Consider the following 12,592-nt stretch of genomic DNA (forward strand, 5'->3'; position numbering starts at 1 on the left):
TTTTATAGGGGTCATTTAGTCTTACTGAAATAAACCCGTCAATAACCGTCGACATCGACTCAAAAGCTTCCGCGACACTCGACACTCAAAGCTTTTAAAATGTTGTTACAGGTAACTAAGGGTTCTAGTTTAGATTTCGTGTTCGAGACCCCACACTGTGAGGTCAGGCTGTCTCTGCTGCCTCTGCTGTGTAATCAGTGCCATTACTCACACCTGTGTCTCTGTCATTATTCTCACTGGTGTCACCTGGTGCCCTGGCTATAATTATACACACACACCTCTCTGCCTCACTCAGCCTGGTTGGGTCATTGTTATTGTGGTGTTTTTGTGGTCCTGTCGCCAGTTTCCGATTCGTGCCTGCCTTGCTAGCGTCTGTTTAAGTCGGAATAAACTTTCATCACCTGATCAACGTCTACCTTCCCCGATACGTAACGCATATTCATTTAAAGAGTAGTATACGAATCTCCACAAGGGGGAACTAGCGAGTGCGACATCCAGTTCTTACCGAATGAGATCCAGCAGAGCGTCAGCGGAGCTGGTCATGGGCTTCTTGCTCTCATCAGAGTCCTCCTTCTGAGCAGCTCCCCCGGGGTGGATGATGTAGACCATCACGATGCCCACTACCACGGCCACGAAGGTGGTCCAGAGGTAGTAGGAGATGGTCATGATGCCCAGTCGGCTGGAACACTTGGCGTCCAGGGCGGCGAGACCTGACATTAGACTAAAAGAAAAAAATGCAAAAAGAAAAGCATTGGTATTCTCTATGTAAACAGTGGCGGGAAGTTCACGATCAACCCCTGAAAGATCTGCAAAAACCGATGAGGAAGAAAAAAAAACAAAACCCAAACATATATAAGTCGCTCCGAATTATAAATCGCACCAGCCAGCTTAAGGAGTGCCCTCTAGTGGCTGTCAGTGTGAAAATAACAAACATGTGAAATTATATATTTTAATACATAAATCGCACATCAGTATAAGTTCGCAAACCCAGACTAAGGAGGAAAAAAAAAGCGACTTATAATCCGGAAAATACGTTCTTTTTTTTTCATTTTGAGTCCTAAATTACTGCACCCAAAACATTATCTGAACATAATCTCTTTTTTTCATTTTGAGTCCTAAACTACTGCACCCAAAACATTATCTGAACATAAAGTGTTTATTTTTTTATTTTTTATTTTTTAGATTTTCAAATTCATTAAGCGGGCCGAATTGACACCCCAAGCGGGCCAATTTTGGTCCGCGGGTCGTATGTTTGACATCCCTGTTCTGGGGTTTACTGTCTTAGAACATTCCTCGAGGCTGTACTTTGAATTCTGTGAACACCTGAGAGAACGTCAGTTACATCATGAATGTGTTGTGAAAGTACAGTTCTCACCTCGCCTCAGTCTCTCTAGACGTGGGCGAGCCACAGGTCAAAGGAATCTGAAGAGCCAGTTTCATAAGGCGGGTCAGACATGCAGGCTTTGAGATTGTAATCTCCTCACCCTAATAGGCTGGAGCAGTGGTTCTTAACCTCGTTGGAGGTACTGAACCATCAACTCCCTTGCGTGCATTCCCCAAACCCTTCATAGTTGGAATTCTTTTTTTTTTTTTAAATTCCAAACATAGGCATATATTTTCAGCAGCTTTTCCCACCATGATATTCACATCTGCAGTGCAGCTGATTTTGTTTCGCAAGTATCGGGGTATGCTATGCCGTTGCGATCGGTTTACCTCGAATTCCGCGAACGTCGTGTTCTTGTAGTTTTGCTGGTGATAGACTAGAATTACTTATCTTGAGTCGGGTATTCCAAATCATACGATTCTTTCAATTTTTTTTATATTATAATATTCTATATTTCAACCCTCGAAAAGCGTCATTCCGTCGCAGCGCCCGTCTGGGTTTTTTTTTTCTTTCTCTCTCCGTATTTTTAGTGTCAACACAGAACCACTTATTTCCTGATGCTTTTCTACTCTGAGTTGCCGCGGGGTTCTGTCGCTAACACCTGCAGGAAGTCCGAGGGAGTCTGAGTTGCCGCTGTTTCCTGAAACTTTTTACAGACTGCTCAGCTCCACCGATGGGTTGTGACGTGAAACTTTAGTCGAGCGATGAAAGCGTCACGTGATGGGGTTGATGTAAATCGGTGGCGTCAAAGTTTATGAGATATTTAATTATTGTTCTTGTTATTTATAATCTTACAAAGAAATATCCTTAATTTTTTTTTATTTTCAAATTTCAAGTGGGCCGCATTGAACACACCTGCGGGCCGGATTTGGCCCACGGGCCGTATGTTTGATGAAAAATATCTCATTTAGCCTTGAATAGTGCACAGAACGACAGCATTTTTTTTCGGCTTTTTAGACACAAGGATCTACGAGTCTGAAATTAGAAGAAAAAAAACAACAACAAAAAAACCTAATTGTTTACATATCTTGCATTTAGAGCTCAACAATTTCGTAAGCCGTTTCTTTTGGCTAAATTCACTCTGTCCCTCGCTGGGTTATTTTAGCCCTTGCTTTATTTCTCTCTTCCTCTTTGCCTTGGGACTTTCATACAATAACATATTGCAAAATAATATCTAGAAAAATGGAAGCTTTTGGTCGGGGAAACTATTGCTCTCGCGTCGTGTTGGTCACAGCCAATAGCATTGATGACGACAGGCTAATTATAATGAAGAGCAAAAAAAGATGGCGTACAACGGGCGGACATAAACAAAGCTGTCTTCCTGAGATACAAAAAAAACTAGAAATAAAAGTACACCTAACGGTGAAACGCTGTAGGCCGAGGGCGTCGCCGTCATAAGACGTCAATATCCAATCGTATTTCAGCCGTCACGTGTTGCCAAGGTCAAAGAAATACAAAGAAAAAACACAGTTCTTTCTCCTAATTAATTTTACCTGTCAACCATTCAAGTTTGGTTAAATGAAGTGGGTTTTTTGTTTTTTCTAACTTGATTATTTGTGATAAATAATCAAACCAAGGACGACGCAGCTCAACCATTGACAAAGATATAGTATAGACAACGTCTGTCTCCTTTCCCCCTGCTGCCTGTCTGTTGATTAGTGTCATCACACTCAGCTGGGTCTGTCATTAGTCTCCCTCATGTCACCTGCTGCCCTCTCTCCATCACTCAGTCCCTGTCAGTTCATTTTGGTGTTCAGTCTACAACATAATTCATGCCATTTCTTTCATTTGTTCCTGCCTGGTCTTGAGAATCCAGTAAGTGGATGTTTTTAAGTTTTCTCATTCTGAAAAAAAAAAAATCTTTTGGTTCTGAAAACCATTAATGTTTTCCAGGGATTCTGAATTATATTAGTAATTAGAGAATTAAAAATGTTTTTTTAGATACTTAGTGCATTTTATAACATTTGCTATCATATATATATATATATAATATAATATGCATATATATATATATATACATATATTATATATATAATATGCATATATATATATATATACATATATTATATATATAATATGCATATATATACATATATATATTATTAGGGCATTCAATTGATTTTTTAAAATTTTTTTTACGCATAACCCGTTGAAGAAATTAACAATTAATCGTGATTAATTGCATTATTTGTCATAATTTATCATGGTTATTGTGATTTTTTAAAAAAAGGACATTTTCTTTATATGACTTTTAGTGGTGGCTAAACCATATGATGGCATTATTAACATGGAAATATACTGAGAAGATTCTGATGTAACAAAAATACGTTACGGTTATCTCATTCAGCACAACATAACTTGATTAGGGAATTATTTCCCTTTATTGCCAATGAGTGGACGTTTGTGGCATAATTGGATATAGAGGTCACGTCATTCTGCGCGCGTTAAAGTGTGTTCAAAATGTCATCCCAATATTACTCACAAATTGACTCCATTTACATGTTAATTCCCAGAGCCTGAATAAAAACACTGGGCTGCTAATTAAATCCTCGTTCTCCTCACTCCGTAACTTCCTTAAAAACCTCTAGCTAATGTGAGTAAAGACCGGCAGTCGGGAACGAACTTAAGCAAAGTGCTCCATTTGCATATAAAGTGGACCGTTCGCTTTTCCGCTACGCCGTACGTGAATCAAACAATAATAAGCTACTGGAGGTTTCCGCCGAAATGTCAAAAGAGATGTCATTTCGGAAAAGATGACGAAATGATTGCACAGATGGAACGCAAAAGAGAATGGGCTCCAGGGCTGGTCTGAGATTTCTTTTCTGTAAAGACTATAATCTGAGGCAACTGTTGGTGTAGCTGCCATAGTGTAAGGTGAAGTATTTGAAAGAGTGCGAACAGAAACGAAAGCAGTCGTTTTCTTCGGAAACACAAATGGGAATGTGTCAGCGAAGCCGGAGCTGCAGGTTATGAAGTGGTATCATGTGGCTTCTTCATAAACACTAGAGAAGGCTTAATCTTTTCTAGTGTTTTTTTCCTCTCTCTCTCTCTCTCTCTTTTTTTTACATAAAATGCCAGTTAATGTATTACTGAAGCGTATCCCTGTCTCCTTTTAAAAATGATTCAAACCCAACAAAAAAGTTTTCCAAGTTACAAGTAAGCAACTATTGCAAGATTTTTTTTCTTCTCATGATACGAGGAAACGTCGAGTGCTAAACCGAGCTCCGTCTTTCCACTCGACACCTTTTCTCTTCTCCTACGTTAGAGGACCCGAAACTCTTTCGCCTCTGTCTCGCTCACTGCCCCTCGCTGGGTTATTTTACCCATTTTTATAACGGAACAGTTAAAGGCTAGTACGTCGTTATAATGACTGAATATGAGAGCAACCAAGGTGATGCGTCTTTCTTCAATTCCTGTGATTGTATCACAGTGGTGTTCACATAAACAGGCCCAGGCGTCACACTTTGCAAGTGCGTTGTGAGTAAACCGAAGCGGGAGAATCACAACATTTCATTACGTACACGTCTTTCGGCAACGTTTTGTTTGGAGTTTTGTCCTGGGATTTCAAACGTAAAATATGAGCCAAGGCTCAAAATCTCACACCCTTAATTGGAATCGCTCAGTTTGGTCTTTTGCGTGTTTAGCATACTTAGCTAACATCGGTTACCCTGGAATACAAACACTAATGTACGAGCTCACAGGGTTAACTGTTGGTTCTGTGCTCATCAAAGAGAGGAGCTCAGAATTTACAGAGAGGTTTGAGCTACTGGCTCCATTGTGTGATTCCCTCCCGTGTTTATGTGAATGAGATCCTGACCTTCTCTTTTAAGGAATTAATTTTCTCAACTCTTTGTCAACTCTCCTCATTATCCTCACAAGAGTCTTCGGTGCCCCGAGGACACACTTATCGCTGACCAGATGAGTCTGCTCTTTTGTGTTTCTTTCATTTCTGCCAGTGAATGTTTGAGCGTTCAGGATCTATCACCGGTTGAACAGCCGCGACAGGGCTATTTTTGTTCTTGTTTTTGTTGTCGAGCTTCTTATTCAGTCTGTCGCAGGGCATCGGCTTATGTTTTGGGTAAATCTATTGACAGAAAGCATGGCGGTATACAAGCTAACAACCTTGTTCTGTATCTATATTACCGTAGTTTCCGGACTATTGAGCGCACCTGGATATAAGTCGTACCCACTAAATTTAAGAAGAAAAAAAGAATTATACATATAAAGTGTTTTTTCACTATTAATTAAATAAATGTTTTTTTCCGAACAGTGCCTGTTCATGGCTAGTTACCCGTTAGCTCTTTCCCGCTTCGGCGCCTCGACTGTAGTTGGAAATGCACAGGGGAGATTTAGCGATCTGTTCCAGGGCCGAAGCTAACATTAGCTTTGTGCTTGTCCTCAGCAGAGGTAAACAGAAACAGGGAAGTTTCTGGAAGTCTTTATTATCAGCCACAACAGAACATAAACAGAGTTTTAACAGCTGCTGTGTAACCAACTGACACTTCAACGATGACAGGGATCAAACCGCTCTCAAGTTTCACTACCGTTCTCTCTCGCACATATATATACACAAACCGCCATTCACAGACAGAAGTACGCTACTAGCATAACACACAGGAGCCTACCGGAAAAGTCACTGATTCCTAGCGGTATGAGCTTTTTAACATTGAGAATGTATTTTGTTTTTCTTATTGCACGTCATTGCTTCGTGATAAAACATCAGTTAGCTGGTTTCAATAACGTAATACGTGGTATTTCTTCATTATTTTTTTCATTATTTAAATGATTTTTTTTTGCCTTATACGAAAGCCTCTCGCGCTCGGTCTCAGCGACAAGCTCATTTTTCGTTTTGTGTTTCTGGAGCCCGCTGTAGCCAAAAGAAACCACGTCGACCGGTTCACAGAGATACGAATCATGCACGAGTTAATATATGTGCGCGCGGCTATGACAGCTCTGAGGCGTGCTGCTCCAGAGGTTCCTCAAGGACTTCCGCTGGTTGTTGTTATTGACAGGTAGTTTAATAATGCGAGATCCTGCTCACAGACCATCCTTTGTGTTCTGTCTCAGAGATGGGATTACGGCGTGACCTCTCATGTGGAGCTGTCGGAACGGTGAGGATTGGAGAACGCGCTGTAGGTCTGTCACAAAGGACCATATGGAGCTTACGCTCCACCCTGCTGCATCTTCGCCAGGCAAGAGCATTACAGTAATCCCATGAAGTGATGAAGAAAGATGCCTAAGGCTCCTTAGTGGAGATGTAGAGATGTTGATTTTTTTTTTTTTTTTTGGATGGATGGATGAATAGATGGATGGATGGATAGATGGATAGATAGATGGATGGATGGATGGATGTTGTGCAGTCTGATGACATGTGGCAGAAGAGATTCCCTGCATCTAAACTCTAAGGAGGCAGAACTTTAACGGAAGCCAAATTGCATTTTAAAAATCTCCTGGCGTACAGCGATGCAGATTTAGCAGCCGTTCGGCGCTCACGGCAGTCGACCTGACGGAATAAACACGGCGTTACATCTGTCTGCCCTTCTGTCTCTCTCCCTCCCCCCCCCCCCTCGTCCGAGTCATTGCACACAACCGTCCCCTGTGCTCGTCTCCCTCGTCCCGCCTCGTCCTGGTGAGACGAAGGACGAGTTCTGTCTGTTCAGTTCTGCGTGTTCCGTTATCTTGTCGGCCTGTTCTTCGGTTTGTCTCTGCTCGTTTCTGTTATCTGTGCGTAACCTGCCTCTCTGTTTTCAGTTGTCTGTCCTGGAAAGTAACAAGTTACGTTTACTCAAGTAACTGCAATTGAGTCGTTTTCGTGAGTAATTTGTTAGTTTTTTAAGTCGTTTCAGGAATAGGTCATTTTACCTTTTACTTAAGTACTTTTCTAGAAAAAAAACAATCTGCAAGAAAATTCCTGTCGATGGCTGGTGGCGAACAATAAATGGAGGTTAAAGGTCAATGTCAAGGAGTGTTCTCCAGAATCCTCAACTTCTGCCACAGGTATTTGAATTGTTGATTTGAAAACAACCAGTGGCAGATTGGATGTAGGACTCGTCCTGAGTAACTTTTACATGAGTAGATTTTTCGATGGGTACTTTTACTTGAGTACATTTTTTGATGGGTATTTCTACTTGAGCAGATTTTTTAATGGGTACTTTTACTTGAGTGCGATTTTTTTGTTTTTAACTTTTACACGAGTAGACTTTTCGATGGGTACTTTTACTTGAGTAAATCTGTAGATGGCATTTTTACTTGAGTAGACTTTGGGATGGGTACTTTTACTTGAGTAGATTTTAAAATGGGTACTTTTACTTGAGTGGATTTTTCCATGTGTACTTTTACTTGAGTAGAATGTAAACAAGATACTTTTACCTCATTTTAGAAGTACTCGTTTAGAGGCGTGTAACGTTGTTACAGGGTGGGAACCTGGTGAGGTGAATTGGCAGAAAAACAGAATTTCCTTTTGCCTCAATACTTAGAAGGTTCCTCTGACGGTAATTGCGATTCAACGACATCTAACATCGGCTCAAATGCCTCTGACTGAGCCGAGGTGTGAGCACCGGCTCCGTCATCGCTGAGGTGGACTTAACGAGCTCCGTGCACTTCCTGTGTGGATATTAGGGCTTCTTCTGAGTCTCGCCGACTCACCAGGGTAATATAGGGTGTCACAGATGTCATTTTGATGTGTGTGTGTGTGTGTGTGTGTGTGTGTGTGTGGAGTGCCTCAGGCAGTGCTGCTTTACATCCCCGCGGTCTGAGGTGCTTGGTTAAGCAGGAAGTGACTGTGCGACTCTGTTTCAGATCAGGTCCTAGATTGAAAAAGAAATTATACAGAAGGCTAGTAATGAGGGGGGAAAAGAAAAAAACGTTGAATGGATTTACATAGTTGGAATTAGCTAGGCTCTGAAATGAGTCATATTCACGGGATTAATTAAAGCGGCGGTGTCAAACATACGGCCCGCGGGACAAAGTTGGCCCGTCGACTAAAGATACACTTCATGATCAGGAGATGGTTTGTAAAATGATATTTTATTTTAATTAATAAAACAACATTAGAAGTACAGCCTGAAGTGGAAGCTTCAGTCCTCACGTCAAGCACCACTTTTTTTTTTCCGTTTTTCCACCATACTGAAACTGATTGTCTGCTTCGCTCTGATTCATATAAGCGCAGGTGTAACGCCCACTCGATTAGGATAAATTGAACATGGTGCGGCCGAGGTCAGACGTTTTCCTGCGCCCGCCGCACAGACTCAATTTATTTTTTGTTTTGTTTTTGTTTTTTTTACCGTCGGTTTTACCGTTTCCTACAGTCGCACAAACATGTTTCGTAGCAATTTTTGGATTTTATTTTTCTGCTGACTCTGACTTTGACTCTCTCTCCTAGTGACCGCCTGAGACACCGCGCTGCACAGTCAACAACAATAACATATGCCGAAACTGAATGCCCCCGCAGTTAACATTCATTAAATTCTCCCTTGTCACATGTTTCTTATTCTATTTCATTATACATATATATATACATATATATATATATACATATATATATACATATATATATATGTATATATATATATGTATATATACTGTATTTCTGGATCCTACACACATACACACACTATTTCATTATACATATATATTTATATATATATTTCTTGCTCCCACACACAATCACAGACTATTTCATTATGCATATATATTTATATATGTTTCCTGATCCCACACACACACTATTTCATTATACCTACAGTATATATTTATATATATTTCTTGCTCCCACACACAAACACACACACACACTATTTCATTATACATATATATTTATATATTTATATATATTTCTTACTCCTACCAATAAAATAGGGCTCCTCCCCCTAAAGTCACTGTGTACTCCAAACCGTGATAACAATCATGTGACAAATTAAAAACTCCTGAATCTAAAAAGCATCACATTGACTTGGTTGAGTACCATGACATGGTATTTTCCTCACTTGCTGCAGCAGTGGAGAGCCACTACTGCGTGGAGGTAGAAGATAATGCTATTTTTTTTTTTTCATTTGGATTTGTTTTGGTTTGTTTTTCTTCTTGGGGAATGGAGGGACAGGGGAGCTGTAACGTAGCTAAAAATAGAAAATCCAGCTGGTAAATATTGAGCTTGTTTTGCATGTCAGGTTTAGGGTCGATACGAAGCATCAGGAGTGGATTAATCTGACGATAATGATGTGGCAGGTGTGTGCGGTCAGTGAGTGATGTCGTCGTTGCGTAAAGTTATTAGAGCGTGGGGAGTGAGAGACACCGTGACGCAGCTAGAGGTTGGTTTGTTTTTTTAGGCGACACAGAATCAGACGGCTGAAGCTGCAGAGCACATCATGAAGTGATTTTATCTATTTATTTATTTTTTTTGTGCATGTCCTTCTGCTCATATTTAATCAACATGATCCTCGACAGATTATTGGACTGCTGCGACTTCCTTTCTTTAGTTTTTTTTTTTAAATTTTTTTTTTAGCCTCAACAAAATTTGACTGCATTTCTGATTGTCCCACTGCGGTCCGGTCTCAAACGACCTACGGGCCGGCAACGGTCCCCGCACCGAGGTTTGGGGACCCCTGCTATACAGTGACCCCTAACGTATTTTTAGTATCTGTGGGTTTTCATGAGTAAAAATGTAAAATGGGTCCTACCTGGAAACGACGAGAGGCAGAATCAACATTTTCAACATCCTCATCAACAGCTCTCCGGGAAACTGAAAATACTTCACCTCCTGCCAGTGGAACAGAAAAGAACAGGAAACTGACATTAATGGATAAACATTTGTACCATCCGAAGGGACATTGTGCAAATGTGTACTAATGCATGGTAATGTAACAGAAGCGGGGGTGGGAGATTGGAGGGGGGCGGAGGGGATGGCTGGGCTTCAACTCACTCGCCGACTTCATCTCGCTCGTCAGAAATTGAATCTCTCACAGTGACAAACAAGATCTTTTTTTTTTTTTTTCTAGCCTAGAGGATTCTTGTTCCATTTGTAATTTTTTTTTCTGTATGAAAAGGAGTTCCGAGACAATCATCCAAGATAAATGCACTGGACTGCTCAGCCCGTACCACCTGTTACTACAGATCGGTACCAAGGTGCTGAGCATTGAAGGGTCATTACATTTTCAAAATAAAACGTCTTTGACCTGTGGACTGGTACTGGTCCGCGGACCAGGGGTTAGGCACCCCCGATCTATACAATCTTACAGTTAGAACTGGCCCTTTAAGGGGAACTGTATTGGTGATGTGGCCCGTGGTGAAAATAAGTTTGACCTTTGTCCTAGATTATGCTGTTTCCACTGTGTTAGCGTAGCCGCGACATATAGCAGGTACTTACGTACAGCATGTGCATTCAAAGTTGCGAAAATCGAGTTACGTCGCACCGTACGAAAGTTGACATATGTTGAGGACTCCCTGTAGGAGGACCATTTTTGGCACTGGTACTGATGTTTTCAAACCATTGAGCCGAAAACATAGTCCTGGTCGGAATAAAAACCGAACCTATATTAACGAGTCCGACTCTCTCTGGTGGAATCAGTAACCTCCGGTGACCTCTAGGGGTCACCAACATAGACACCTGGTAACAGGTGGGTCAAAAATTGTACTTGTTACCGTGCTTTTTGAATCAGTTCCACTTGCAGTCATATTCAAATTAGCGCAGTGACGACGGTAAGAAGAGTGTCTGCTACTGTGTGTCGTTCTTTATTTTCTTTATTATTTATTTTTTTCTGACTACGTCCAGCACATCTCCTCATCTGTATGCTTGTCACCTGTTCCTTCGATCTGCCATAATAGGATCTGCATTTTCATGCACGCGGTGTAAACACTGCCTAATTAAATGTGAAATATTCTCCTTCCTCTGCAAGTCTTACGAAGTGCGGTTGAAAAACGCCCCGTCTCGTTGTCTCAGCTGGCCGTATTTCCCCATTTGCAGCAACGTTAATTACATATATATTCATGAAACTATTTACTGCATGACTTCCAAAGTATTTTCCATGTTGTTGTTGTTGTTGTTTTTGTTTTTTTTGCGATTTACTATTTAAAATTAGCAACAACAAAAAAAGCATTTTGGCTTGAGATGTATCCTGTGCCGTTTAATGTCTGTCCATTTGCAGTCGGTATCATTTCATGTGAAAGCCATGTCCTCGTTTCTCCGCAGATAGCCTTCGTGCCGCTCTTGAGCGAGAGTACATGTCGAGTTGATGATTCTGTAGCTAAAAAGTCTCAACACCAGGGGAAAAAAAAAAAAAACTCTCAAAATGTCAATTCTGGGGCATGTTTTTATCACCTACCCTCAAAGTACCTGTGAGTAATAACAAGGCATAGTGGTCTTCATTAGTTATAAAAGTCTTCTCCCCGTTCAACAGAAAATGACAAAAATGAAAATGACTTTGGCTATTTCAGCCAGAGAGAAAACAAAAGCTAAAAGCACTAAAAACTACGATAATTGGTCTACTTAGACGAAAAAACAAAAAAACGACCAAACAGGAAATTTCAACAAAGAAACAGTAGCGCATACTATTTCTGTAGATCGCAGCATTATTTCTGAGCCCCAACGTTTACTTATCCAGCTTCAACAATTCAGCTATTGGCAAAAAGTCCTTTTTTTCTCAGGCGTTCCAGCCGTCATGGCCAACTACAGCTTGATATCGGACACATTTGAGTGTGTAAGGTTAGAAGCCTCGGGCACAGGCGAGCGTGTACTAGAGAGGTCTGAAGAGTTCATCTCAGTGACGAATGAGTGATGAAAGACTGGCACAAAAAAGAGACCGGCTTGTGAAAATAAATCCGAACCATGGTGATGAAAAAAGGGAACAGGGAGAATGGACAATTTGGAGCACATCTGTGTACAACAATAACGATGGCGCAATGTGAGCTTTGTTTTTTTTTTTTTGTTTTTTTTTGCATTAGGACTAAAGCAGCTTTTAGGTGAAAACGGCTATGCTAGGGCTAAGGCTATGTCAAGGTCGTCCTGGTTTCTGTGCTGTGCTCCATTCAGAAGAGTGTGTTTATGTTTACATGGATGAGAAAACTGCTGAGCTGAATGGAACGCCGATCCCGGTCTTATCCTACAATCAGTTTTTCTCTGAGCCCGCATATGTCTGAGTTGAACATTTTTTCCAAACGCAGTGGTTGAAACACTGCCATAATGTTGCTCTATCTATCTATCTTTTTTTTTTTTTT

The 12,592-nt window shown here is 40.9% G+C and overlaps 1 protein-coding gene across 1 annotated transcript in view; it reads right to left on the bottom strand.

Annotated features, from left to right (window-relative positions):
• The window catches only part of slc1a7a (solute carrier family 1 member 7a), a 26,717-nt gene that overhangs the window by 9,064 nt on the left and 5,061 nt on the right, over nt 1-12,592 (bottom strand). The window contains 2 exon segments of the mRNA XM_025052343.1: nt 506-721; nt 10,060-10,139. Of these exon segments, the coding sequence (XP_024908111.1) occupies nt 506-721; nt 10,060-10,139 (296 nt within the window).

This window comes from Cynoglossus semilaevis, chromosome 20, assembly GCF_000523025.1.
Source record: "Cynoglossus semilaevis isolate Cse_v1.0 chromosome 20, Cse_v1.0, whole genome shotgun sequence".
NCBI classification, from domain to species: domain Eukaryota; kingdom Metazoa; phylum Chordata; class Actinopteri; order Pleuronectiformes; family Cynoglossidae; genus Cynoglossus; species Cynoglossus semilaevis.